At 37.8% G+C, this 22,086-nt stretch overlaps 9 protein-coding genes and 1 non-coding gene across 10 annotated transcripts; 5 read left to right on the plus strand and 5 right to left on the minus strand.

The window, feature by feature from the left end:
• The first annotated feature begins 141 nt into the window (after positions 1-141).
• On the plus strand, positions 142-1,945 carry SPOG_01129 (aspartyl aminopeptidase Aap1). Its single transcript, XM_013169401.1, has 2 exons — positions 142-440; positions 494-1,945. The coding sequence occupies exons 1-2, from the start codon at positions 191-193 to the stop codon at positions 1,642-1,644; spliced, it is 1,401 nt and encodes a 466-aa protein (XP_013024855.1). The 5' UTR covers positions 142-190; the 3' UTR covers positions 1,645-1,945.
• Positions 1,946-2,019: 74 nt separating this feature from the next.
• Positions 2,020-4,791, plus strand: SPOG_01130 (GTPase activating protein Gyp7). Its single transcript, XM_013169402.1, has one exon. The coding sequence runs from the start codon at positions 2,145-2,147 to the stop codon at positions 4,365-4,367; it is 2,223 nt and encodes a 740-aa protein (XP_013024856.1). The 5' UTR covers positions 2,020-2,144; the 3' UTR covers positions 4,368-4,791.
• Positions 4,047-5,477, minus strand: SPOG_01131 (uncharacterized protein). The gene is made up of 4 exons (XM_013169403.1): positions 5,277-5,477; positions 4,918-5,226; positions 4,789-4,870; positions 4,047-4,694 (listed from the first exon to the last, which is right to left on the minus strand). The coding sequence occupies exons 1-4, from the start codon at positions 5,288-5,290 to the stop codon at positions 4,470-4,472; spliced, it is 630 nt and encodes a 209-aa protein (XP_013024857.1). The 5' UTR covers positions 5,291-5,477; the 3' UTR covers positions 4,047-4,469.
• A 99-nt stretch (positions 5,478-5,576) lies between these two features.
• SPOG_01132 (uncharacterized protein) lies at positions 5,577-7,316 on the minus strand. Its single transcript, XM_013169404.1, has one exon. The coding sequence runs from the start codon at positions 7,254-7,256 to the stop codon at positions 5,964-5,966; it is 1,293 nt and encodes a 430-aa protein (XP_013024858.1). The 5' UTR covers positions 7,257-7,316; the 3' UTR covers positions 5,577-5,963.
• A 178-nt stretch (positions 7,317-7,494) lies between these two features.
• On the minus strand, positions 7,495-9,127 carry SPOG_01133 (C-4 methylsterol oxidase). Its single transcript, XM_013169405.1, has one exon. The coding sequence runs from the start codon at positions 8,897-8,899 to the stop codon at positions 8,006-8,008; it is 894 nt and encodes a 297-aa protein (XP_013024859.1). The 5' UTR covers positions 8,900-9,127; the 3' UTR covers positions 7,495-8,005.
• Positions 9,128-9,712: 585 nt separating this feature from the next.
• Positions 9,713-10,971, minus strand: SPOG_01134 (glycerate kinase). Its single transcript, XM_013169406.1, has one exon. It carries the CDS (start codon positions 10,753-10,755, stop codon positions 9,919-9,921), a length of 837 nt encoding a protein of 278 aa, XP_013024860.1. The 5' UTR covers positions 10,756-10,971; the 3' UTR covers positions 9,713-9,918.
• Positions 10,972-11,354: 383 nt separating this feature from the next.
• SPOG_16334 lies at positions 11,355-11,426 on the plus strand. Its single transcript has one exon. It is a non-coding gene; the product is annotated as a tRNA-Pro (tRNA).
• Positions 11,427-11,613: 187 nt separating this feature from the next.
• SPOG_01135 (S-adenosylmethionine synthetase) lies at positions 11,614-13,460 on the minus strand. The gene has a single exon (XM_013169407.1). The coding sequence runs from the start codon at positions 13,250-13,252 to the stop codon at positions 12,104-12,106; it is 1,149 nt and encodes a 382-aa protein (XP_013024861.1). The 5' UTR covers positions 13,253-13,460; the 3' UTR covers positions 11,614-12,103.
• A 1,323-nt stretch (positions 13,461-14,783) lies between these two features.
• Positions 14,784-17,110, plus strand: SPOG_01136 (iron-sulfur protein). Its single transcript, XM_013169408.1, has 2 exons — positions 14,784-14,927; positions 15,260-17,110. The coding sequence occupies exons 1-2, from the start codon at positions 14,868-14,870 to the stop codon at positions 16,982-16,984; spliced, it is 1,785 nt and encodes a 594-aa protein (XP_013024862.1). The 5' UTR covers positions 14,784-14,867; the 3' UTR covers positions 16,985-17,110.
• Positions 17,111-17,513: 403 nt separating this feature from the next.
• SPOG_01137 (ER-localized ubiquitin ligase Doa10) lies at positions 17,514-21,686 on the plus strand. Its single transcript, XM_013169409.1, has 4 exons — positions 17,514-17,680; positions 17,728-17,766; positions 17,823-17,896; positions 17,952-21,686. Exons 1-4 carry the CDS (start codon positions 17,607-17,609, stop codon positions 21,479-21,481), a joined length of 3,717 nt encoding a protein of 1,238 aa, XP_013024863.1. The 5' UTR covers positions 17,514-17,606; the 3' UTR covers positions 21,482-21,686.
• Positions 21,687-22,086: the final 400 nt, after the last annotated feature.

Genomic DNA, 22,086 nt, shown 5'->3' on the forward strand with positions numbered 1-22,086 from the left:
GCTTCTGAAACTTTCCTCTTGCTAGAAGCACTAAGATATACAAAAGGCATTGAAATTCTATATACATATTTTCATAAAGATAAAAGCCATAATGAATTCGCTATTATATGGCTATCTGAAACTTAGATTAAGCTAGGTATTTTCGATGCTAATTACTTAACCTCTTCCAAGCTGAGCATCACTGAAGCTAATGCAATTATACGGAAAAATGACCGCAACAGCTAAAAATCGAGCACTGGAGTTTTTAAAATTTGTTAATGCAAGCCCTACTCCTTATCATGTTGTAAAAAACTTGGCAGAGTACTATAAGTCGCATGGCTTCCAATACCTCAGTGAGAAGCAAGACTTTGGCTCTTTGTTGGAAGCAGGAAAGTCTTATTATGTTGTTCGTAATCAATCTAGTATTGTTGCTTTCAGTGTTGGTGGAAAATGGAAACCAGGTACAATTTCATATGACAATATGTGATGAATGGTTATTAACAATATCTGTTAGGTAATGGTTTTTCCATTGTTGCTACTCACACGGATTCACCTACTTTGCGCTTGAAACCCAAGTCTCGAAAATCTGCGAATGGATATATGCAAGTGGGAGTGGAACAGTATGGTGGTGGAATCTGGCATAGCTGGTTCGATCGAGATCTTTCTTTGGCTGGTCGTGTAATGGTAGAAGAAAAAGACGGCCGTATTGTACAACACAATGTGCATATCGATCGACCCCTTCTCCGTATCCCGACATTGGCTATTCATTTGGACCGTACTGCTAATGCATCCTTTTCTTTTAACTTGGAGACAGAATTTACGCCCTTAATTGGTCTTGAAAATGAGTTGTCGAAAGAGGAAACATTCGAAAACGGAGAGAAAGCTCATCATCCAGCTTTGCTCTCACTCATATCTCGTGAAATCGGCACGGAAGTATCACCGGAAAGTATTGTTGACTTTGAGCTGATTTTGGGCGATTATGAGAAAGCTCGCCTTGGAGGTATTCATGAAGAGTTTGTTTTCTCTCCACGCCTGGACAACCAGGGTATGACATTTAGTGCTTCTCGTTCATTGATTAGCTCTCTGTCAGACAAATCTTTAGAAAACGATGACTGCATTCGTGTTGTTGCTTCTTTTGATCACGAGGAAATTGGTTCTGTTTCCGCTCAAGGTGCTGAAAGCAACCTTCTTCTTTCAGTACTAGAACGTTTGTCGGGAAGCACTGAAAATTTCTACCGATGTATGAGAACCAGCTTTCTTGTTTCTGCTGATATGGCACACGCCGTGCACCCCAATTATGCTTCCAAGTACGAGTCCATAAATTCTCCCGAGCTTAATAAAGGAACCGTGCTCAAGGTCAATGCTAATCAAAGGTATATGACTAACTCTCATGGTATAACAATTCTAAAGCGAGCTGCTCAGTTATCCAAAGCTCCTGTCCAAGTTTTTGTGGCTCGAAATGATTCGCCATGTGGTAGTACAATTGGTCCCAAACTGGCTGCAATGACTGGTATTCCTACGCTTGATCTTGGTAATCCGATGCTCTCTATGCATTCATGCAGAGAGATGTGTGGAACGAAGGACTTTGAATACTCTGTTCAGCTGCTATCTGCTTTCTTCCAAAATTTCTCAGACATGGAGAAAAAAATCATTGTTGACGAGTAGAAATGAAAACAATAAAAATTGTGTATATATGCCCTATTTGCGAACTATATATCGATGATTTCAGCTTTCTTCATGATTTATTTTGCCAATTATGCATACCAAATGATAGTTGTGAAATAAGAATCACGGAAAAGTTACGAGCGCTTTATACCCAAAAAGAAATTGAATTAAGCCTTACTAATAAATCGAAAGTAATCTAAGCTTATGTTAGTCTAAAATGATCGAAAGATGCTAGGAAGCTTATCCTTTGTTTCTTACACGATTCATAATTTGAGTAATTTAAAAGAAAAAACTTTATCCATTTAGTCATGTATAAAAGTTTTCCTTGTAATCCTTTTATAATTCATTTAGCTTAATGTGCCACTGCTACATCTACTGCACCTCTCAGACACCATTTCTGAACTCGAGAAACTCATATCTCTATGATTGTAAACGAATTACAACGTTATATTATAAGAATTTTTAATTGAATATAAAACAGATTGTTCCTTGGAACTGAAATGTCTGAATTAGAGCAATTCGACATTCCAGAAATGGCAGAAGTTGAAGACGACACGGTGGACATTCGAATTGATAAATCAAAAGTCGCATTGCTATTTTCCAAAAGCAAAGTTTGCATTCATCCTACCTCAAAAATTAAAGATAACATATCGGGATACTTGTCTCTCTCAAAAACAAGAACCAACCATGGGACTCCATTGACTGGCAACGACATACTTCTGTCGTGGGTCCCGGATTCATTTTTAAGATCACGTCCAAGAGATTTAAATATATTCCGAACGGCTGAAACGTCATTGGAAAGCAATATCAAACAACTAGTGGAAATTCCTGAACATCTAGATTACTCGTTCTCAGTCCGTTTAAATAGTATATACTCTATAATATTTCGTCCCCCTAAATACGGCTGGAATTATGGCAGCATTGTCATTAATCTACGAAACAGCGGCGAAAGTTTACCACCTTTATTCTTTCATGATGATGAATGTTCCAGCACTATTGAATGTAGTCGACGCATAACAAAAGATCAATTTGATCCCTTTGATGAAGCTGGCGACATCTTTTGGGGAGGCACACATCTTATTATGCACTTGAAAAAGTACGTTAACCTGGAAAATTCGACACATGAACCACAATTGTATCTAGTCAATCCAAGCCCTGAAGACACGCTTGCTTTTCAATCCAATGACTTTGCGCATTCTGGCACGTCGTCTAAGCAACGATCTAATGAATCTTCTCCTTCTCCAAAAAAATCTCAATCCTTTCTAAATCCCTTCCGCCGTGCTTTGCAAGATTTATCGTTTACCGTTCTAGAGCGATTTAGTCGAGTTACAAATTATGGAAAATCTGAAGTGGACAAACTAATGGATCACAAAGTAACGAAATCGTTGCTTCCGCATTTCCCACGAGAAGTTCAGGTTTTATTTGAATCGAAGCGGCTTCAAAAGCTTACTGAAGAATATGATCCCGCTCGCATCTTCCTTGCTAAATGGGCAGCTGGTGTTGTAGAAAATTCTGAAATAAGCAGCACAAATGCTTCGTCTGAGGCCGCCGGTTTGTGGTCTGAGCAACAGCAGGAAGAGGATTCATCCTTGGGTCCTTTTGAGTTGGTTTATTTCGATGAGCGCGTGAAACGAGGTGAGCCACTCACTGTAGAACAATGGAAGTCTTCATTTAATAGTGAGGGAAAACTAATAGTGAATGTCGAGCATTTACTTGGAATGATTTTTCACGGAGGCGTTGTTCCTTCACTTAGGAAAGAAGTATGGCCTTTCTTACTTTCTATTTACCCTTGGGATTCCACTGAAAATGAACGCAAGGCTATTTATCTTAGTCTTCAAGATGAATATATTAGATTGAAGCGAAGATGGTACGAAGATATAACCCGACAATTTAATGATCGATCATTCATAGAACAGAGGAACAGGATTGAAAAAGATGTTCACCGAACTGATAGACAGCATGAGTATTTCCAAGAAGAAGACTTACCTCATCCTGATCCTCAGTCAACTTTTACAGGTACTAATTTACATATGGAAATGATGAAAGACATGCTCCTAACTTATAATGAATATGACACAGAATTGGGCTATGTACAAGGGATGTCGGATCTTTTGGCACCAATTTACGTTACTTTTGGTGACAATGCTCTGGCCTTCTGGGGAATGGTAGGATTAATGAAACGCCTTCATTACAATTTTCTGCGAGATCAATCTGGTATGCAACGCCAGCTGGAAACGTTACGACAACTAATCCAGTTGATGGATAAAGAACTCTACATCCACTTAGAAAAAACTGATTCATCAAATTTGTTTTGCTTTTTCCGTATGTTACTAATATATTTCAAACGCGAATTTGACTGGGAAATACTTTTGAAGCTTTGGGACGTGCTTTTCACAAATTACCTTTCTTATGATTATCATATTTTTTTTGCTTATGCTATTGCTGAAAGACACCGTGAAGTCTTGCTAAATCAGACGCATGCATTCGACGAGGTATTGAAGTACTTTAATGAACTCTCAGGAAAAATTGCCTTGGAGCCAACATTGGTTTGCGCTGAACAGTGTTTCTATCGGTTCAACCAAACGGTTTCATTGATAGACCGCAAAAGGCACGAAGAGAGAGAAAACAATCAAGAGCCTTCGAAGACCCTTCCCTTTGTAACGCCTTTATTACGAAACCTTCTGAGCAAAAAGCCCCTTAATTATGGAAACACAAGCAATTAATGAGTGATTCTTTTATTTTGTAATTATGTCCTTTTTATGATGAGCATTAGCGTATGCCTAATTATATTTAACTACCAAGTCCAGCTATCAAATGGTAATAATTTAAAACTTGCGTTTCCGTTGCCAATTAGGATTTGGTCGAGAATTGAATTTTTTCGTCGAAAACCCTTTCTTTTGAAATGCCGTTTTCCTCAATTTGTCCTGCTTTTCTTTCTCTTTTAAAATTTTCATTCGTATTCTCCTTTTCTTACTCGGTCTCCACCGACGGTTCTTTTTTTCATCATCGATCTTAATATTTACAACCTTATGAGGCTTTTGGCATCCAGGCTATCATAAGTGCTGATTAGTATCAAATTGAAGTAGCATAATATTTTTTTTATAACTCCCTTCCTTTATAATCGTATACGAACTATTTACTTACCCATGACTCGTCTTTAGCCTTCATAAGTTGCTCAAATGTAAAAACACTAGCATGTAGGCGAGCTTGTCGCTCAGATGAGTCTCTAATCGGTACTATTAGTACAAAAAAAGTATACAAATGACCACGTACTGCAATATATAATATTCAACCGGTCTACCCTGGTTGACAATAACTTCCTTATCGTTCAAGGATATGGTATTAATATCGGAAAACAGATTAAAAGCAACGTTCTCGTCCTCGTTTTCTGACTTTGCTTCAGATAAATTGCTTTCTACATTTTCCAGAGTATTGGCAGAAGGACTCTCTTCTACAGCTCGAGGCTCGACCGCAAAATCAAAAACACTTGAAAGCCTTTGCGATAGTAATTTGCTAGCAGCCTCTGATGATTCCTCTACTTCTGGCTCTTCTTTTTGCTGTTGTAAGTCTTTCCGTGAAATTCTAATCGAAGGTTAGAGCGCTCATTTTCAACAAAAGGTCAGGCTTCATACTTTACTTGCTCCATTATAAGAATTATCACAATCGAAAAATTCAAGTATTGACGAAATTACGTCGAGACATTTACCAAGGATAAGCTAAAACCGAAAAAAGGATACTTTCTACCAAAATGAGAAAGTAGATTCAAGCACAAACAACAATGTAGAACGAACGAATTTCGTTTTTCATGAATTTGACAAAAGAAAGAAAAGTTGGTGGTAGCTTATTTCCATAGTCGCTAAAATAAGCTTATATTAAACGAAAGCTACTCCAAATTCTGACTAGAAAAATATAGTGTGATGAAAAAATAGGACAGCAAATTAAGAAAATTGATATTACATTTTATTAAGCCCTTTCATTTCTTTATCCTCTAGTACATGTAAAAGAGATTTTCTATACAAATAGGTAGGTATTATGAACTATCAAGTGTGATGTCTCAATAGAATGTCAAGGTACGAGTATCGTCGACAAGGTGCTGTTCATAGCATCTCTTCTAATTCGATTACCGATTGAAAACACTTCATAGTTCTTCACTGTTTAGCTTGCCAAAGATCCATTAAATTGACCATTAATATTCTATCATGAAGTAAACAAAAAAGTAGAGTGCTAGGTGTAAGCAACCTTTAAAAGAACGCAGGAGAACTGCCTAATTCAAGAAAAATCACCGCATCATGGTCAAAGCGACTTAGGCAATAGTAAAATCAATAGGATTCGTCCTCAGGATTAACTTTGGGAAGTACCAAATCAGAAGCAGACGATTTAGAAATATAGCGAAATTTCTGTAATACTCGTACTGCTTCCTGGTATACTGAAGTAGTGGAAAAGCCGGAAACGATGTTAAAGGTAGTCGACTCTTTAAGGTATTCAATCATTCTTGGCTGAACATGGACCTTATAGAATTGAAAAAAGATAGTGATAATCTGAGGACTCAGGTGACCGCCGGCTTTCACAAAGTAGTACATCCGTTCCATAGGAAGACTCACATCGGCAATACTTGCAATGATAAGCTTGGCCGCAGCTGGAACTTCCCATAATCCTTTTATGAACCATAGTGGTACAAACATTGTCATAAAAATGGTCTTACCAACTGTCATAATGATCTCTTCTGGGTTTGGCATCTGTAATAATATTTCTTTTGTTAATGAAGCAGACTCAGGGCAGATATCCCAGATTTGAATAATGTCTGCGCACAGTCGACTGATTGCTAGCTTTTCAATCGCAAGCGCTGAAAAGGGAATGGCTAACGGGTAACTAGCTGCGGAAGTAGCTATTTTTAGTTGTAAGATTCCTCTCAAAACTCCTGCATGAAATTTACAATGAGCGTCCTCTTGCTGAGCAGCCACGAACGTAAGATATGACTCGTCTTTGTCTAGGGCAAGGCATGTTGTGTACACCAATTCACTCTTGTACGATACAGTTGCAAGTTTGGATATAAGCAAGAGCTTCTTCTTCATTAGACAGAGCTGTTTATCACCCTCATTCACGTCAATGACGACTGTGTTCGCATTCAGCACATCTCTTTTGCGGTAACTGTTGTGGAGGTCTCCTACGAACCTTTTTAAGCCATAAAGGACGCTTATAATAGGTATCTGGCACCCCTGGAAATACCGGAGTAAATGGATCTCATCAACTGTGATAGCGTTCAAATCAACAACCCACCATATACAATGAACTTTATTGAGATTTGATCCTGCTTGTTGTTGTTTTATCCACGAAAGTATGGGCAAGCAGTTTGAAGGACTCAAATCCGCGCACGTCGCTTTAAAATGTGGGTTTTCCTCACTCGCAAAGCTTTTCCCAAAGTGAACCGTTTCAACTGTCTTTAAATGACTGATGGAAAACACGGACTTTAATATACGGCTGATTTTTCTATACTCTCCGAAAATGACTACATGAAACGATGAAATGGAAGCCGTAGACAACCTTTGTTCTTCTATTGAAACACTGTTTTCGCTTTTTTTTAGATTCTCTTCATTCCTTACGGGGTTTTCCATCTAGCTTCTTCAGCAGTACGAAACGACAGGTATGTTATGTTAATATTTCTGTTGAAACAGTAAAAAATTGTAAAAATAAGTTATGTTTAATTACCACACAGCTGATTTAGTTAATCTCCTTAGACTTTTCTATATTAAAGATCAATGGAAACTTATGATGGAAACAACAAAAAACAAATTTACAACCGGTTAGCCAAACGACTTTAGGAAACGTCTACACTTTCTGTAGCTGCATAGTACAATATACAATCGACACCTCTTACTACAATCTTTCTTACAGCCAAGATATAGGAAGTAGAGGAATCGAACGAATGTATTAAACTAAAGAAATCAAGGAAACTGAAATCCTACATCAGGCAAAAGTAAACATCCATAACCCGATTTGTGAAACTTGAAAATATGCAAAGAATTCATAGAAAAGCTATCATGGGCATTTGTACTTTCTAACGATAATAGATGTATGGAAAAAGTGCTTGGAAAAATTAAGAGAAAAACCAAATGAAACACACCAAGGAAAGAGAAATATAGACATGGCAAATGGTGACTGAAACGAAGACAGTAAGAGTGAGTCAAACAATTCAAATCAAATGGGCGGAAAAAGGAAAGAAATTGAGGATGTAAGACCAAAACCGAAAGAAACAATGGCCAAAAGAATAATAAGAGTGTTGCATTATGATAAACCAGATTCATTATAGAAACACAGATCCCAACAGCAAGGAAGCTGAAGGATACATTGCTTGATGACGATTTTAAGTGGATTTCTTGATGCGCTCACTCTCAACCTTGCGAGCCTTGTAGGTGTGAAAATTCTTGTCAGTGTGAAAGACAGAATCCCACCAGCGGAAAGAACTAGAATAATTGTCCTTGAAAGCCATATGATGGTAGTCGTGATGTTCAGCACCAGCCCATATGGGCAAAACTTTGTTCAAGGACCAGGGGAAGTCATAACCAGAGTGAGAGTCTACAGCTTGGAAAAGACGTAACATGATCCAAATATACATAGTGACCAAGTGTAAGTCATGAGTATAATAACACCACATTAAAGGAACAACGACGGTACCGGCACCAAGACCCACAATTTCCAGGGGGTGTGCATATTCAGCAGAGAGACCAAACGGGGCACTGTAGCGGTGGTGAACCTTGTGAATAATGCGATATAGAAAGCCATAATGGAAAAGGCGGTGAACCCAGTAATGCCAAGTGTCTTCTAGAAAGAAAAAGATGGCGAGCTGCCAAGCAATTTTAGTGATGGAAGGGAATGGGACTGCAGTGGATAGGCCAAACATAGCACACATAGGATCGAAAAGCCAAATTTGAGGAAGCTCAACGGTAAAGTGAGACAAAAGAACCAATCGAGTACACTCCCATTGTTCAGCAAGAGAGGGGACCTTTTTAGGTTGAATTTTCCAGCGACGGAAAAAAGGGAGAGCATCGATGATCATCCAAGGGATACAGCGACCAAAGTAGAGTACTTCATGAAGGATAAAAGACATCAAACCAGTTGCCACCACATCGTTGTCGAACCATTTGTAGTAACTCATCCATAATTGTTCGAAAAAGTTTAATTCGGGGTGCAGTTGTTGGATTTGTTGACGAACAGCTTGAAAGCCGCCGCCTATAATAGCATCCGTAGTAGCGTTCATTTTCGAATATAATTACCAGCACAAAAAACAAATCAACGGAGACGCAAGTTCAACAAGCACTCTCGTATTTCTGTCAACTTTATTGACTTTTTACGCCACTTTTTTTATCTACTTAAACGGATTCTAACGACCACAATCCCTTCTGTTAATGTTTGTTAACGGTAGGAATACGAACCAAGAGCCTTTGCAAAGGGTAGACTCTCTATGTATATATATAAGGTAGTAAACAGACCAACGTAAAAATGGTCTGAGACCTCACGCCATTTTAGAACATACAATAGAAATACTTAATTTATAGTATTAAGAAATAAAAAATATCATTTTGTGTATTTTTTGTCGCTGGATTTATGTATATGCCACCTGTAAAGTCGATCCATTTCTTTCGTTTGGTTGGAGTCGAGCATCTATGTCTCCAATAATAGCTGAACTTGATAGTGTCAGAAATTTTAAGCGTAAGATCTTAGTTGCATAAAATATCGTTAAATCTATTTTAAAAACTCAACCCTTAAATATTCCTATCCTAAAATAAGGCTTCTTTACGTATCTTAAGCAATTATGTTGCACTGCATACATGCTAACTTTTGCGAGGCATTCTACAAAGATATAAAAGAACACAAAACAACTTACCGAACTCTAGGAAAGACTTCGTTGTTGGGAAAAAGCCTACTAAAGACGAAAATGAAAATGCAAAATATGTAAATTCTGTAATTAGAAGCTATTTATTTTTTTAAAAAAAAATAAACAAAAAAAAACAAAAAAACCGAGAAAGAAAAAAAAAGAAAAAGCGTCGTTTTCACGTTTTAGGTAGATCAAACCCCCCTCCCTTTCATTCATGTTTAAATTGTAAGGCTAGGCGAAAGGTTGAAAGGAACCCCTGGGTGTGTGAGCGATATTCATCCTTTTTTTCTTATGTTCCCCTTACCGTTGAAGTAGATCATTATTTCATTAAATAAAAAAAAATATAAAAAAAAAACGAAAGAAAAAAGAAGCGAGATTTTTTTAGGTGCACAGCTTGTCGTTTAGTGAATTACGACCGGCCATCGATTTTCATCTAGGACAATTTCCAAACAACGATGGCTTAAATGGACCTTGTTGGACAATGTTCCCAGATACAGGATGTATTGTGGCATGTAGTTATTGACGAACATTTCGACTTCTTCATCCGACATACCTGTACGAATGAGTGTCTTGAGTGTATGTTCTTGTTGGAGACGCCATGCATATACATATTTGATTTCTTGAGCTTCCAATTGGACAAGAGAATCAATTTTTTCAAAAACCGGTTGGTAACGCGCTAGCTGTTCGTTCACCCACAGCAGACTGTCTTCCAAAGACTGCCATTTTGTTGATCGAGCCCGCACAGACAGCATACATGGATCCATGGGTTCAAAACCAACCATCCATCCTTCAAAAAGCACAAGATCCACCTCTTTCGGAGAAACCACTTGCCATCTTGACTTGTCCGCACGATCTCCATATCCGTTGTATTTGGATTTGTCGTAAAATGGAATTTCTATAGGAGTGTCGGTGGGATTTCTGAAGGAATCAATGACGGAATTCATTAGTTCCACATCATGCGTACCTGCAAGTCCTCGATGTTGGATCAATGGGTTGTCGGGATGCGATTTGCCTAAAGCCACCTGTTCTTCATGGGTCAAATAAAAATCGTCGAGTGAAATGTTCACAACAACTTTTCCTTTTTTCCGTTCCATTGCTTCTTTTAAAGTTAAAGCCAGAGTACTCTTTCCAGATCCCTGAGGTCCTGAGATTCCTAGAATGAAAGGCCTTCCCTCTGGCTTGGATTGCTTTTCATAAAACTGCACAACCTTTTGTATAACGACGTTTAATGAACTCATCTTTTATCAATCATCAACCTTTTGTTGGTTTAAGCTCGATTTTTGTGTTTGCAGGCCAATTCTTTAGCACTTTATGAAGGAAAAAGAAAAACTCAAGCCAGTAAGGGACAGTAAAAGTAGAAAAGAAAACAATTATTCAATTTACGATTATCTCGTTTTATCAACTTACTTAAAATAATAAATAAAATAAAAGAATGTAAAACGAAAACAAAGAAGAGAGCAAATGTTAAATTGGAAAATATAGAAAATTTATTATTTATATGGGACTGTATTGGAATGACGTTTTTACTGGCATCGTTGCGACTCTGTATCATGGTAAGCAAAGAAGAACGCTCTTTGTGTTCTCTGTAGTCAAATTAAACGAAATAAGAATTGCTTAGATAACGGAGAGAAATTATTGTATAAATCTCACGATAATCAAAGTTCAGTTAGGTAGAGGCCATAAGCTATCAGTACTTTTTATTATCCTCGCATTCTTCATACCAAATACTTCATGCATTATTACCCCTAGGAGACTAACTTACTAGCCATCTCGTTTACGTTTGGTGTACACCTCGTTTTAGCTACATAATATCTTTCTATTTCTACCATTTAACGACGGCTTCGTGGTGTAGTGGTAGCATACTTCGTTTGGGTCGAAGTGGTCAGGGGTTCGAGCCCCCTCGAAGCCCAATTTTTTTCGAAAACGGTACTTTCGCTGTGAAATTCGAATCATTGGCAAAATGATACTACACCATTGTTTAAACTTGTTTTTGAAAATAGAACTAAAACAAACTCTCCACCGTTTGCCAAGTGCTGCTTTTTCCAACTGACCAAAGGAACATCACTTACTTGATTGCTTGTTACATTCTCTACAAACCTCAAGGAAACCTTTCTTGACAAACTATAATAGTATGATAATTATTGAAATGATTAATTTAGAACGAAGGTGGCCTACTAGTTGAAAGCAGGTACAACGAATACAACTATCATAGAAAAGTCTCAAAAGCACATTACCAAAACAACTAACCAAAAGAGATACAACGAAATAAAAGAGAATTCAACCAAGAACTAAAGGGTAAAGTGCCTCGTCAACCTCGAGATGGAGCCATAGACACAAAGGTTGAATTTGTGCCTACCTGAATGTCATGCTGTGAATTAGATTCTTCAAATGTCAAACACGATCAGGATTTTGATAGAATACATGCCAATCACAAAAAAGGGTATTATTGTTAACTCGTTGTTCATAGATGCGACTTCCTGAGCCGACAAATATTTGTTCTAGGTTTTAAGGAATTAATGGGGTAAGATTAGGCAAACATAACAAAACGACAGATGTCTAGCTTAAAAATATGTTCAACAAATTCGTTTAGTAATTAAGTTTAAGGGGTTGTTCCCAAGGCTTAGATTGGTCGGTAAAATGACCATAAGAAGCTGTGGAAAGATAGAAGGGGGTTTGCAAGCGAAGACTCCTAACCAAAACACCAGGGCGGAGGTCAAAGTTTTTGCGGATAATTTCTACGAGTTCTGCAGAGGACTTGGAGGAGGTACCGTAAGTATTCACAAAAATGGAAAGGGGCTCAGCAACACCGATAGCATAGGACAATTGGACCAAGCAACGGCGGGCCAAACCAGCGGCAACCAAAGATTTAGCGATCCAGCGAGCAGCATAAGCAGCTGAGCGATCAACCTTAGAGTAGTCCTTACCGGAAAAGGCACCACCACCGTGGGCACCCCAGCCACCGTAGGTATCAACGATAATCTTTCTTCCGGTAAGACCAGCATCACCTTGAGGACCGCCGACAACGAAACGGCCAGAGGGCTGAATATGATAAACAGTTTGAGCATCCAACAAATGACTAGGGACAGTAGTCTTAACAATCTTGTTCAAAATCTCGGAACGCAAATCTTCGGTAGAAATCTCCTCAGCATGTTGAGCAGAAACAACAATGGTGTCAACACGCTTAGGAACAACAGCACCATTCTGTTCTTCGTATTCGATGGTGACTTGTGTCTTGGTGTCAGGGCGCAACCAAGGAAGGGTACCGTCACGACGAGCCTTGGACATAGCGGCGTTAAGGCGGTGAGCAAGAAGAATGGTCAAGGGGAGCAATTCAGAAGTCTCGTCGGAAGCATAACCAAACATAATACCTTGGTCACCAGCACCAAGTTCTTCTAATGCCTTTTCGTAGTGGAGACCTTGAGCAATATCAGGGGATTGTTGCTCAATGGCAACAAGAACATTGCAAGTTTTGTGATCGAAACCCTTCTCAGAGCTGTCATAACCAATAGTCTTGATAGTGTCACGAATGATTTTTTGATAGTCGACTTGGGAGCGGGTGGTAATTTCACCAAAAACCATAATCATACCAGTCTTAGCAGCAGTTTCACATGCAACTTTGGAAAGTGGATCGTCTTTCAAGCAAGCATCCAAGATGGCATCAGAAATTTGATCGCAGATCTTGTCAGGGTGACCTTCACCAACGGATTCAGAGGTAAACAAAAAGTTTTGAGGCATATTAATTAAGAAAAGATAGAGTTTTCAACGAATGAAGGTGTAATACTTTAACGGAGAAAATTAAGGATAAAGGCTTTTAAATTAAAAAATCCCTGTAAATATAGATTCTATTAAAAAAATAAAAAAAAGAGAATAAAAAGAGGGAATACCACCCAAAACGAGTTTCTTATTTTTTGATAGAGGCAACTTCAGTATATATATTTAAATCTAACGATGCCCTTGTGACTGCTACCAAATATTCGCCATTTTAGCCTTTGTTTTAGCAATTCAATTAACGAATAGGAAGTTGTCGTTAAGTACTGATAAGGAAAATGATAGCTCTCTTAAAAATGATTGTGTAGTACAACGTTGCAACAATGATAGAAAAATAAACAGTACCTTAGGTCAATGAAAATTGTCTTGTTTTTTTTTTTTGGTAGTTTTTTATTTTATAAAATTTTAATTTATTTATAGTATCTAGAAAAAAATTTGTACCTGAGATGCCGAATTGGAATTTATTAAACCCAAAAGCTATCTGTTATTACAGCATCTCGATTGGGAACCAAGTACTAATTAATTCATGGATAGATTTCTTTTGTTAAAAATGAATATCCATGTTCACAAACGAGAAAAAATATTGCTCCCTTGAAGGGCAAAGAATCTTTTACTTGTGTCAAGACCAATCAATTGGTACGAAATTGTCTGTGTATACAAAACTAATGGTCACTTCTTGTCATCTTTGACTGAATGTGTCTACCAAGTAATGGGATACGTACAAAATTTGTATTTTTACTTTTTGTTTTCTTCAAATAGTCACTTATGATCCATGATACTAAGGAATATATTATATTAATATGTCACCTAGAATGGATGAGGGTAAACAAGTTTGGATGAAAATTTCAAGAGAGGGATAAAAATACAATTGCCTAGACGGATTATTCTTTGGTAATTGTAATGCTAAAAATACTCATAATAGTTATCATGGAAGCCTTGTAGGAAGGTTAGGAATTATTCTCCGTTGGAGCTAATGAGCATGTTTCCTAGATACACTTCTAAACTACTCGATCATAGCATGGCATACTCAGAGTTTATTATGTATCTTTTAGTATTCAAACTGTTCAACTGTTTTACACAGGTAGAAACTTGTTCACTTTGCTTTTGACTAAAATACCCATGAAAGGAAAAAGAAAACAATACAAAGTATTAAAAGAGTACATGTTTTTAGTATTCCTTAAGAGAAAGGAACCACGACAGAGAAATTGAATCTGCATCGTTTAGAAACCTATACTTTTCATCTACTCTTCTACGGTGGTGAAAATTATCATTGGTCATGGTGACCAAATTAATATTGAATCCTATAAGAACTCTTTTGTTCAATTTGTATACCTATAAAAATGATTGCATTCTTACTTGTGAATAAGTACTGATCAGCATTGCTATAGAAGTAATTTACAAATGACGAAAATTGGAATCATTCATTCTGAAAAATTCAAAGTCTTAATTTTAATTATATTTAATAAATTTTTCTTTCGTTTTTTTGTTCACTTTCGCTCTCTTGTACGAGTTGCTGCTCTGTGCTCTTATTAGCCAATACCTATATTTTTCTTTTACCAACCACGCACTACTACTCAACACGATGAGCAGTAACAGCCTGACAAGAATCGCCATTGTCAGCGAAGACAAATGTAGACCAAAGGTATGTTTTTAATAAGAAATGAGGGAAATCTCAAAAGCTTTTGTCTTTGACTTTGATTCACGTTCGTTTGTTGCCTCAAACCAAAAGCCTTACAAATTGTAGCCTGAATACATTTTGACGCTTTGGAATCAAGAATTGAATTGCTTGTTCCATCTTATATTGAATTCATTTTCGCAAAACAAGCCTTCCCTGCATCTTTAATGAAATAGAGGCTTGAGGCTAAATTGTCTTCGAAGTTTATAATCAAGGGGAAAAAAGACAAATTTGCCTCTTTATTGCACCCTCATCTTTTTGCTTTTGGAAAGAATCCTACTAACTCTGTTGTTTGTTAGAAATGTCGTCAAGAGTGCCGTAGATCTTGCCCTGTAGTGCGTACCGGAAAACTGTGTATTGAAGTGGCACCCAACAGCCGTATCGCCTTTATTAGTGAGACTTTATGTATCGGTTGTGGTATTTGCGTCAAGAAATGTCCATTTGGCGCTATTAACATCATTAACTTGCCTACCAACTTGGAACAAGAAGTCACTCATCGTTATGCCGCAAACACTTTCAAACTCCATCGTTTACCTACTCCTCGACCCGGTCAAGTTTTGGGTTTGGTTGGTACTAATGGTATCGGTAAATCTACCGCTTTGAAGGTTATGTCTGGTAAGCTTAAACCCAACTTGGGCAGATACGACAATCCCCCTGATTGGGCTGAAATTGTCAAATACTTCCGTGGTAGTGAACTCCAAAACTTTTTTACCAAAGTTATTGAAGACAACATTAAGGCTTTGATTAAACCTCAATATGTTGACCACATTCCTCGTGCTATCAAGGCTGGCGATAAACGGGTCGGTGCACTTCTGAAAGCCCGTGCAACCAATGGCAACTATGAAGAAGTTATTGAGCACATGGATTTGAAGCATCTTGCAGATCGTGAAGTCCAATTTCTTTCTGGTGGTGAGCTTCAGCGTTTTGCTATTGCTGCAGTAGCCACTCAAAATGCGGACGTATACATGTTTGACGAACCCTCGTCTTATTTGGATATCAAACAGCGTCTTAAGGCTGGTCATGTCATCCGCAGTTTATTGGGCACTACTAACTATGTTATTGTTGTTGAACACGATTTATCCATTTTGGACTACCTTTCTGATTTTGTTTGTGTACTCTACGGTGTTCCCTCCGTTTATGGTGTTGTTACCTTGCCTTATTCAGTTCGTGAAGGTATAAACATTTTCTTGGATGGCAATATTCCTACAGAAAATTTGCGTTTCCGTAACGAAGCTTTAAGTTTCCGCTTGGCTGATGCTTCTGATGAGGTTGTTGGTGAAAGAACTGCTGAGTACAACTATCCTGATCATGTAATTCAACAGGGTGATTTCAAACTTAACATTGGTGCTGGTGGCTTCTCCGATGCTGAAATCGTTGTCTTGCTTGGTGAAAACGGTACTGGTAAGACCACATTTATTAAATGGATGGCCAAGACTTCTGACCTTAAGGTCAGTATGAAGCCCCAAACTATTGCACCCAAATTCCAGGGTACAGTTCGACAATTATTCTTCAAGAAGATCCGTTCAGCTTTCTTGAGTGCCAAATTCCAAACTGAAGTCTGTAAGCCTATGAACATTGACAGCATTATCGATCAAGAAGTCCTTAATCTGTCTGGTGGTGAATTGCAACGTGTGGCTATCTGCTTGGCTTTGGGTATGCCTGCGGATGTATATTTGATTGACGAACCCTCTGCCTATTTGGATTCTGAACAACGTATCATTGCTTCTAAGGTTATCAAGAGATTCATTGTTAACTCCCGTAAGACTGCCTTCGTTGTCGAACACGACTTTATCATGGCTACTTACTTGGCTGATCGTGTTGTTCTTTTCGAAGGTGAACCTTCTAAGATTGCTCACTGCAACTCTCCTCAATCTCTTCTTACTGGTATGAACTCCTTCTTGAGGAACTTGGACGTTACCTTCCGTCGTGATCCTAACACTCTTCGTCCTCGTATCAATAAGCTTGAAAGTCAAATGGATAAGGAACAAAAGGCTGGTGGTAACTACTTCTTCCTGGAAAATTAATGGGTTTTTGGAAAAAATAGGGAAAGAGTAATTGTTAGTCGTTAAAGTTTTTTAAATAAAAGTGAAGTTTTGAATTGATTGATTTCATATAAGGTAACTTATTGAACAGTGACCTGTTATTTTGGGAATATCTTGATGGCTATTGTACATGTTTTCTCTGAACAGTTCCAGCTTTAAATTCTCTTCTAGCATAGGCATCCTAAAGATAATTTTGCAAATCCACAAATCATAGTTTCTACTTTCCATGGAGTATTCAATATCCTGTGACTATAGCATTTCATTTACAAATCGCAACTTTCAATAGTAGACTAGACATTGTAGATTGAGAAATGAATTTACTACTTACGTTTTGTTTTATTTCTTACAATCTCTTCTATGCTTGAAAAGCTTTACCATCACTAAACTGAGTAATTAAAGCAATATGATTTTTTGTTTATTCTACCATTTGAGAATAAGGAGACTTCGTAAGGATTCGTTATCGTGAGCTGAAAAGAATGTATACTCAGACAAGTTTGCCTTCACCCAAACACAGTCGCCATAATTCGTCCCGCTATCTGTAGCGATTCTTGCTTATAAGGGTCATTTTAAGGCGTATTGTTGTCCATTGGACCCAAATACAAAAATGAACTTGGATGAAGAGATTTGTCGGGTTTGTCGGTGTGAAGGAACCGAAGATTCACCATTATTTCATCCTTGGTATGTAAGGGAAAACCGTTCAAGAGCCTTTAGGCTAATACGGCTAGTAAATGCACAGGAAGTATTCGTTATGTTCATCAAGAATGGTATGTTTGGGAATTTAGATAGTGAGTGGATTCGAGTTAACACATGTCAATTATAGTCTGGTGGAATGGTTAGCTCACAGTAAAAAGAAACATTGCGAGCTTTGTAAATCCCAATTTAGATTTACCAAAAGTATGTATCTATAATTGGTAGAGAAAACCTCTGTACAAGTTACTAATGCGATCAGTTTACTCGGATACAATGCCCCAATCCATTCCCTTTTTTGTGCTTTGTAAGAAGGTTGTTGTGACTATGAAAAGGAAGTTGCTTTTTATTTCTAGGGTTTTATTGGCATTGTTTTGTTGGACCATTTTACTTCCTTTAATATTACAATATGTTTGGAGTTTAAATTTGAAGCTAGGAGATGCTTATACCTTTGCATCCGCAAGTGGCACTGCAATCCATGGTCAAAGAACTCCTGGTTACTTTGAATCCATTTCTTCGATTACATCTATACCTCGATTGAATATGTTAATTGCAAGTACAGCTCAGGGACAGGTTCTAACATTCGCTGTGACATTTGTCTTAATTACTGCGTTTCTTGTTCGTGAATGGGTTTTGCAGAATGCAGTTCATGTGGTTGATGAGCTTCAAGGACAACAGTTTAATAACCTTGATGAGAACAACCAAGCTGCTGCGCAAAACATGCGTGAAGTTCAAGAAGCTCGCCAAAGGCTTGCTGTTGTAATGGATCATTTGCGTGAGCGTCAACTTCAACGTAATGAAGAGCTACAACGCAATGGTAGAATTGAAGAACTTGATCGTGCTCGTCGTCGCTTTGCTTTGCTTGAAAATAATATTCGCGATGCTGCTAATTCCATGGTTAATGTTCCTGCTAGGAATACCGATGACGATCTAATGGATAACGATCAGTTTCCAAGAGTGAACCCGTTTGCACCTCAAAGGCCTCTTGATGGAATCGATAATATGGGCTATAATCGTATTCAGCCCATTCCCGGATCTGGCCCTCATTCTCACGCATCCTCTACAAATTTAAATGAGTCAGATAACATCAATAATCTAAATCAACCTGCTGCTGATTCCTCAACGAACTCCCCAACTTCTTCAGATTCTGAAAACGAAGATAACCATGCACCTGAATCTCCTGAGAGAGTCGGCGAAGCTCGAGAAGAACCACAAGTTATTGGCAATATCCGTGACATTGAAAATCGTGCTGTGAGGAATGCTGTTATGGAAGCACAAAATGAAGTTGTAGCAGATGAGGACGTTAATGCTGCTGCACGTGCTGCTCAAATTGCACATGCTGATGATGCCGATGACTTTGATGGGATATTTGAGTTCCTTGGTCTCCGCGGTCCAATTTTAGGATTTTTGCAAAATTGCTTTGTGATCGCTTTCGTTGTATCCATGTTTTTGACCGTTGTTGTTGGCGTGCCTTATGTGACTGGAAGAATTTTCGTGGAATGGACAATTTTCTTCGTTCAACGTCCTACAGTTGTTTTAGCGTTTTGCTGGGTTATATTACGGACGGTTTCGGATTGGACGCTTGGAGGCCTCTTTAACCTGTCAAAGTTGCTTTTCAAACTTCCCGGGGTATCTACGTTTGGAAATTCTGTTGGTGTATCAAGTTTATTCAGTATGTCTTACGATCAAGTATTCCAAATTTGCACAGCCTTCTTTCAAGATAAAGTCTACCCTTCTTTAAGTGATGGCAATGGTATTCTTGCACAGCGGATAAGTATGTTGCAAAACCAATTTATAGAAACATTTTCCTTATTCCCTGTCTTTCGTGTTTCTCATATGTTTGCCAAATTATTGAAGGACTTCGTTCAAAACTACTCTACACGACCTGTTGATCGCATCTTCACATTGATGGTCGGATACAGTTTGTTTTCTTCCCTTGGAATATCGTACTTGAACAGGAAACAATTTCTATTTAAGGATCCTCAAATTCGAAACGTCGAGCTTGCATTTCGCGAAGGTCTACGTCAATGCGGTTCTATAGTAAAATTTAGCATCATATTTTCTATCGAATTAGTTACTTTTCCTATATTTTGTGGTATTTTGTTAAATCTTTGCTTGATTGGAACCTTTCAAAACATGACTTTAGAAACTCTCTTTTATGTTATGTCGGACCATCCATTCCCTGGAACCTTCTTTGCATGGTTTATTGGTATAACCTTTATGTTTGAGTTCGCCGTGTTTATATCAATGATTCGAAAAATTGTTCGCCCTGGAGTTCTCTTCTTCTTGAGAGACCCCAATGATCCACAATTTCACCCAATTCGAGAAATATTGGAGAAACCCATGCTTCTTCAGTTAAAGAAAATTGGATTTAGTGCAATCCTTTACTTCAGTTTCATACTGGGATGTGTCGGTAGCGTTATCCACATTCTGAAGATGACGGGTATGGTGTTTCCGTTAAAATTTACAACCAAACCCGTTGTTTTTGAGGCACCCATTGATTTGTTGGCTTTACAGGTTTTAATACATGTCAGTATTAAGCTTTTCAAGCCAATGGACTTAACGCGTTTTCTTTGGCGCTCACTGATAAGTATTCTGTGTAGAGGTTTACGATTATCGTCCTATGTAATGGGTAAACGATACAGGGATGAAGAGGGATATTATCCCGGGAAGAAACTATCAATATTAGGAAGATTGTTCAGTAAACCACAGGTAGTTGATGGTGAGTCCGATTCTGATGATCAGAAGAGCAAAGAGAAGGATATGAAAGACCAATTAATATTTGATGGATGTTTTCTAAGATGCCCATCGAAAGATGTCGTTCCCGTTCGTCCAGGTGCTATGTTAATCCCTATAACGGAGGATGGTTATCAACTTCCTGAGAAAAAGGAAAAGGTTGAAGAAAGCTCAGAATATACGACTGCGTATGCACCACCATACTTTTATAAACGATTAATTGCTTTGCTTTTTTTCTGTTGGTTAGTATCAATTATAACGACTGTATCCTTGGTATTTTTCCCCTTATCGCTCGGACGTGTCTTATATAAGACAATTTTTCCCGCTGCTTTCGAACATGACTTGTATACATACATCATTGGTTTTTGCTCTCTGGTTTTCCCTATCTATTCAATCTATTTCCTTACTAGTCACACGGACAGTATTAAACGATTCAGTCAAAACGCGAGAATAGAAAACGTAAAGCGTGGTTTGATCAGCTATGTTAAATTGGGAACACTGTATTTTTTCGCTATTATCGTTCTTCCTATCTTGACTGGTGCAGTTTGGGAATTGTATGTCTTTATACCATTTAGATCGCTGTTTAATAAAGGCTCTTTAACTGTGGATGCATTGCAAAGCTGGATTATAGGATTATTCGTGGTTCGTATCCTGTATTGCATAGCATCCTCTAATGAAGACCGGGCTTTAACTAGAGCTCTAAGAGAAGTCCGACGTGATGTAAACGGTGGTCCCCATATTCATGAACTGATGACTGCGTACATATTACCCTTTACTGGTGGATTAATGTTGGCGGTTACTTTCCCAAGTTTGCTTACTTACTTGACGTATCCTTTCTTGTCTTCAGTCCTTCCTATGTTTTCGAAGACGGACTTTTATCGTATGATGCATCCAATGTTTTTAGGATTTGCTGTTTTAGCAGTAATCTGCCGCCGTTTGGCAGAACTGAGCAGTAAATGGTCCCAGGGCATCCGTGATGATCTTTATATGGTAGGATCAAGGCTGCATAATTATGATGAACATGATCCTTCGAGAGAAGTTGTTTCAGAGGAATGAAAAATCAATAAAAAAATAAAAAATGGACGATTTTTAGTTCTTTGCTCTCTAAAATTAAGAGAGTGGAGTAGAGAATAAGGAAACAAGGAATCAGATGTTTGAAAATGTACATTAATATTTAGTATTATGATAGCTCTATAAAAACTCCCTTTGATAATTTATAGAAAGTGTGATAATTTTTTTCCTTTGTATCTAGATTAATTTGATTTTTTTTTTTTCACTTTTCATATGTTGATAAATTGGATCTATCCCTCTGGAAACTGGGAAGTTTCGTACGGATGTATTTCTTCGATCCTTTGATTTATAGTTTAAACATTGTTATCACTTATTGCCTTTATTTTTTACACAAGAATGGATTGAAACATCCTCAAAGACAAATCCATTTCCTTGCTTATTTGTATATGGACGTTCGCTAAAATCTTATTTTCAAGTATTTACCTTTTGCAATATCCAAAAAAATTAATCATTAAACATATAAATAATTAGTATTTTAACGGTAAAACAGAAAGAAAGGCCCAAGAACGTCTTTTCGCTTCTTTTTAATCCCATGCGAGAAAAAGGTAACAAGATAAATGTGAATCAGAGTTGAGCAATTGAAGATAGAA

Source organism: Schizosaccharomyces cryophilus (assembly GCF_000004155.1).
Source record: "Schizosaccharomyces cryophilus OY26 unplaced genomic scaffold supercont4.6, whole genome shotgun sequence".
In the NCBI taxonomy this organism is placed as follows: domain Eukaryota; kingdom Fungi; phylum Ascomycota; class Schizosaccharomycetes; order Schizosaccharomycetales; family Schizosaccharomycetaceae; genus Schizosaccharomyces; species Schizosaccharomyces cryophilus.

What these genes read in the sequence shown, in the direction of transcription:
- SPOG_01130 (XM_013169402.1), top strand. Translation starts at nt 2,145, where the DNA reads ATGTCTGAATTAGAGCAATTCGACATTCCAGAAATGGCAGAAGTTGAA.
- SPOG_01134 (XM_013169406.1), bottom strand. Translation starts at nt 10,755, where the DNA reads ATGAGTTCATTAAACGTCGTTATACAAAAGGTTGTGCAGTTTTATGAA.
- SPOG_01133 (XM_013169405.1), bottom strand. Translation starts at nt 8,899, where the DNA reads ATGAACGCTACTACGGATGCTATTATAGGCGGCGGCTTTCAAGCTGTT.
- SPOG_01136 (XM_013169408.1), top strand. Translation starts at nt 14,868, where the DNA reads ATGAGCAGTAACAGCCTGACAAGAATCGCCATTGTCAGCGAAGACAAA. An exon ending in AAGACAAATGTAGACCAAAG is followed by an intron (nt 14,928 to 15,259) that starts GTATGTTTTTAA and finishes GTTGTTTGTTAG; the next exon opens with AAATGTCGTCAAGAGTGCCG.
- SPOG_01137 (XM_013169409.1), top strand. Translation starts at nt 17,607, where the DNA reads ATGAACTTGGATGAAGAGATTTGTCGGGTTTGTCGGTGTGAAGGAACC. An exon ending in TCACCATTATTTCATCCTTG is followed by an intron (nt 17,681 to 17,727) that starts GTATGTAAGGGA and finishes TAATACGGCTAG; the next exon opens with TAAATGCACAGGAAGTATTC. An exon ending in CGTTATGTTCATCAAGAATG is followed by an intron (nt 17,767 to 17,822) that starts GTATGTTTGGGA and finishes TGTCAATTATAG; the next exon opens with TCTGGTGGAATGGTTAGCTC.
- SPOG_01129 (XM_013169401.1), top strand. Translation starts at nt 191, where the DNA reads ATGCAATTATACGGAAAAATGACCGCAACAGCTAAAAATCGAGCACTG. An exon ending in TGGTGGAAAATGGAAACCAG is followed by an intron (nt 441 to 493) that starts GTACAATTTCAT and finishes AATATCTGTTAG; the next exon opens with GTAATGGTTTTTCCATTGTT.
- SPOG_01132 (XM_013169404.1), bottom strand. Translation starts at nt 7,256, where the DNA reads ATGGAAAACCCCGTAAGGAATGAAGAGAATCTAAAAAAAAGCGAAAAC.
- SPOG_01135 (XM_013169407.1), bottom strand. Translation starts at nt 13,252, where the DNA reads ATGCCTCAAAACTTTTTGTTTACCTCTGAATCCGTTGGTGAAGGTCAC.
- SPOG_01131 (XM_013169403.1), bottom strand. An exon ending in GTTGAATATTATATATTGCA is followed by an intron (nt 4,871 to 4,917) that starts GTACGTGGTCAT and finishes AGTACCGATTAG; the next exon opens with AGACTCATCTGAGCGACAAG. An exon ending in AGGCTAAAGACGAGTCATGG is followed by an intron (nt 4,695 to 4,788) that starts GTAAGTAAATAG and finishes CACTTATGATAG; the next exon opens with CCTGGATGCCAAAAGCCTCA.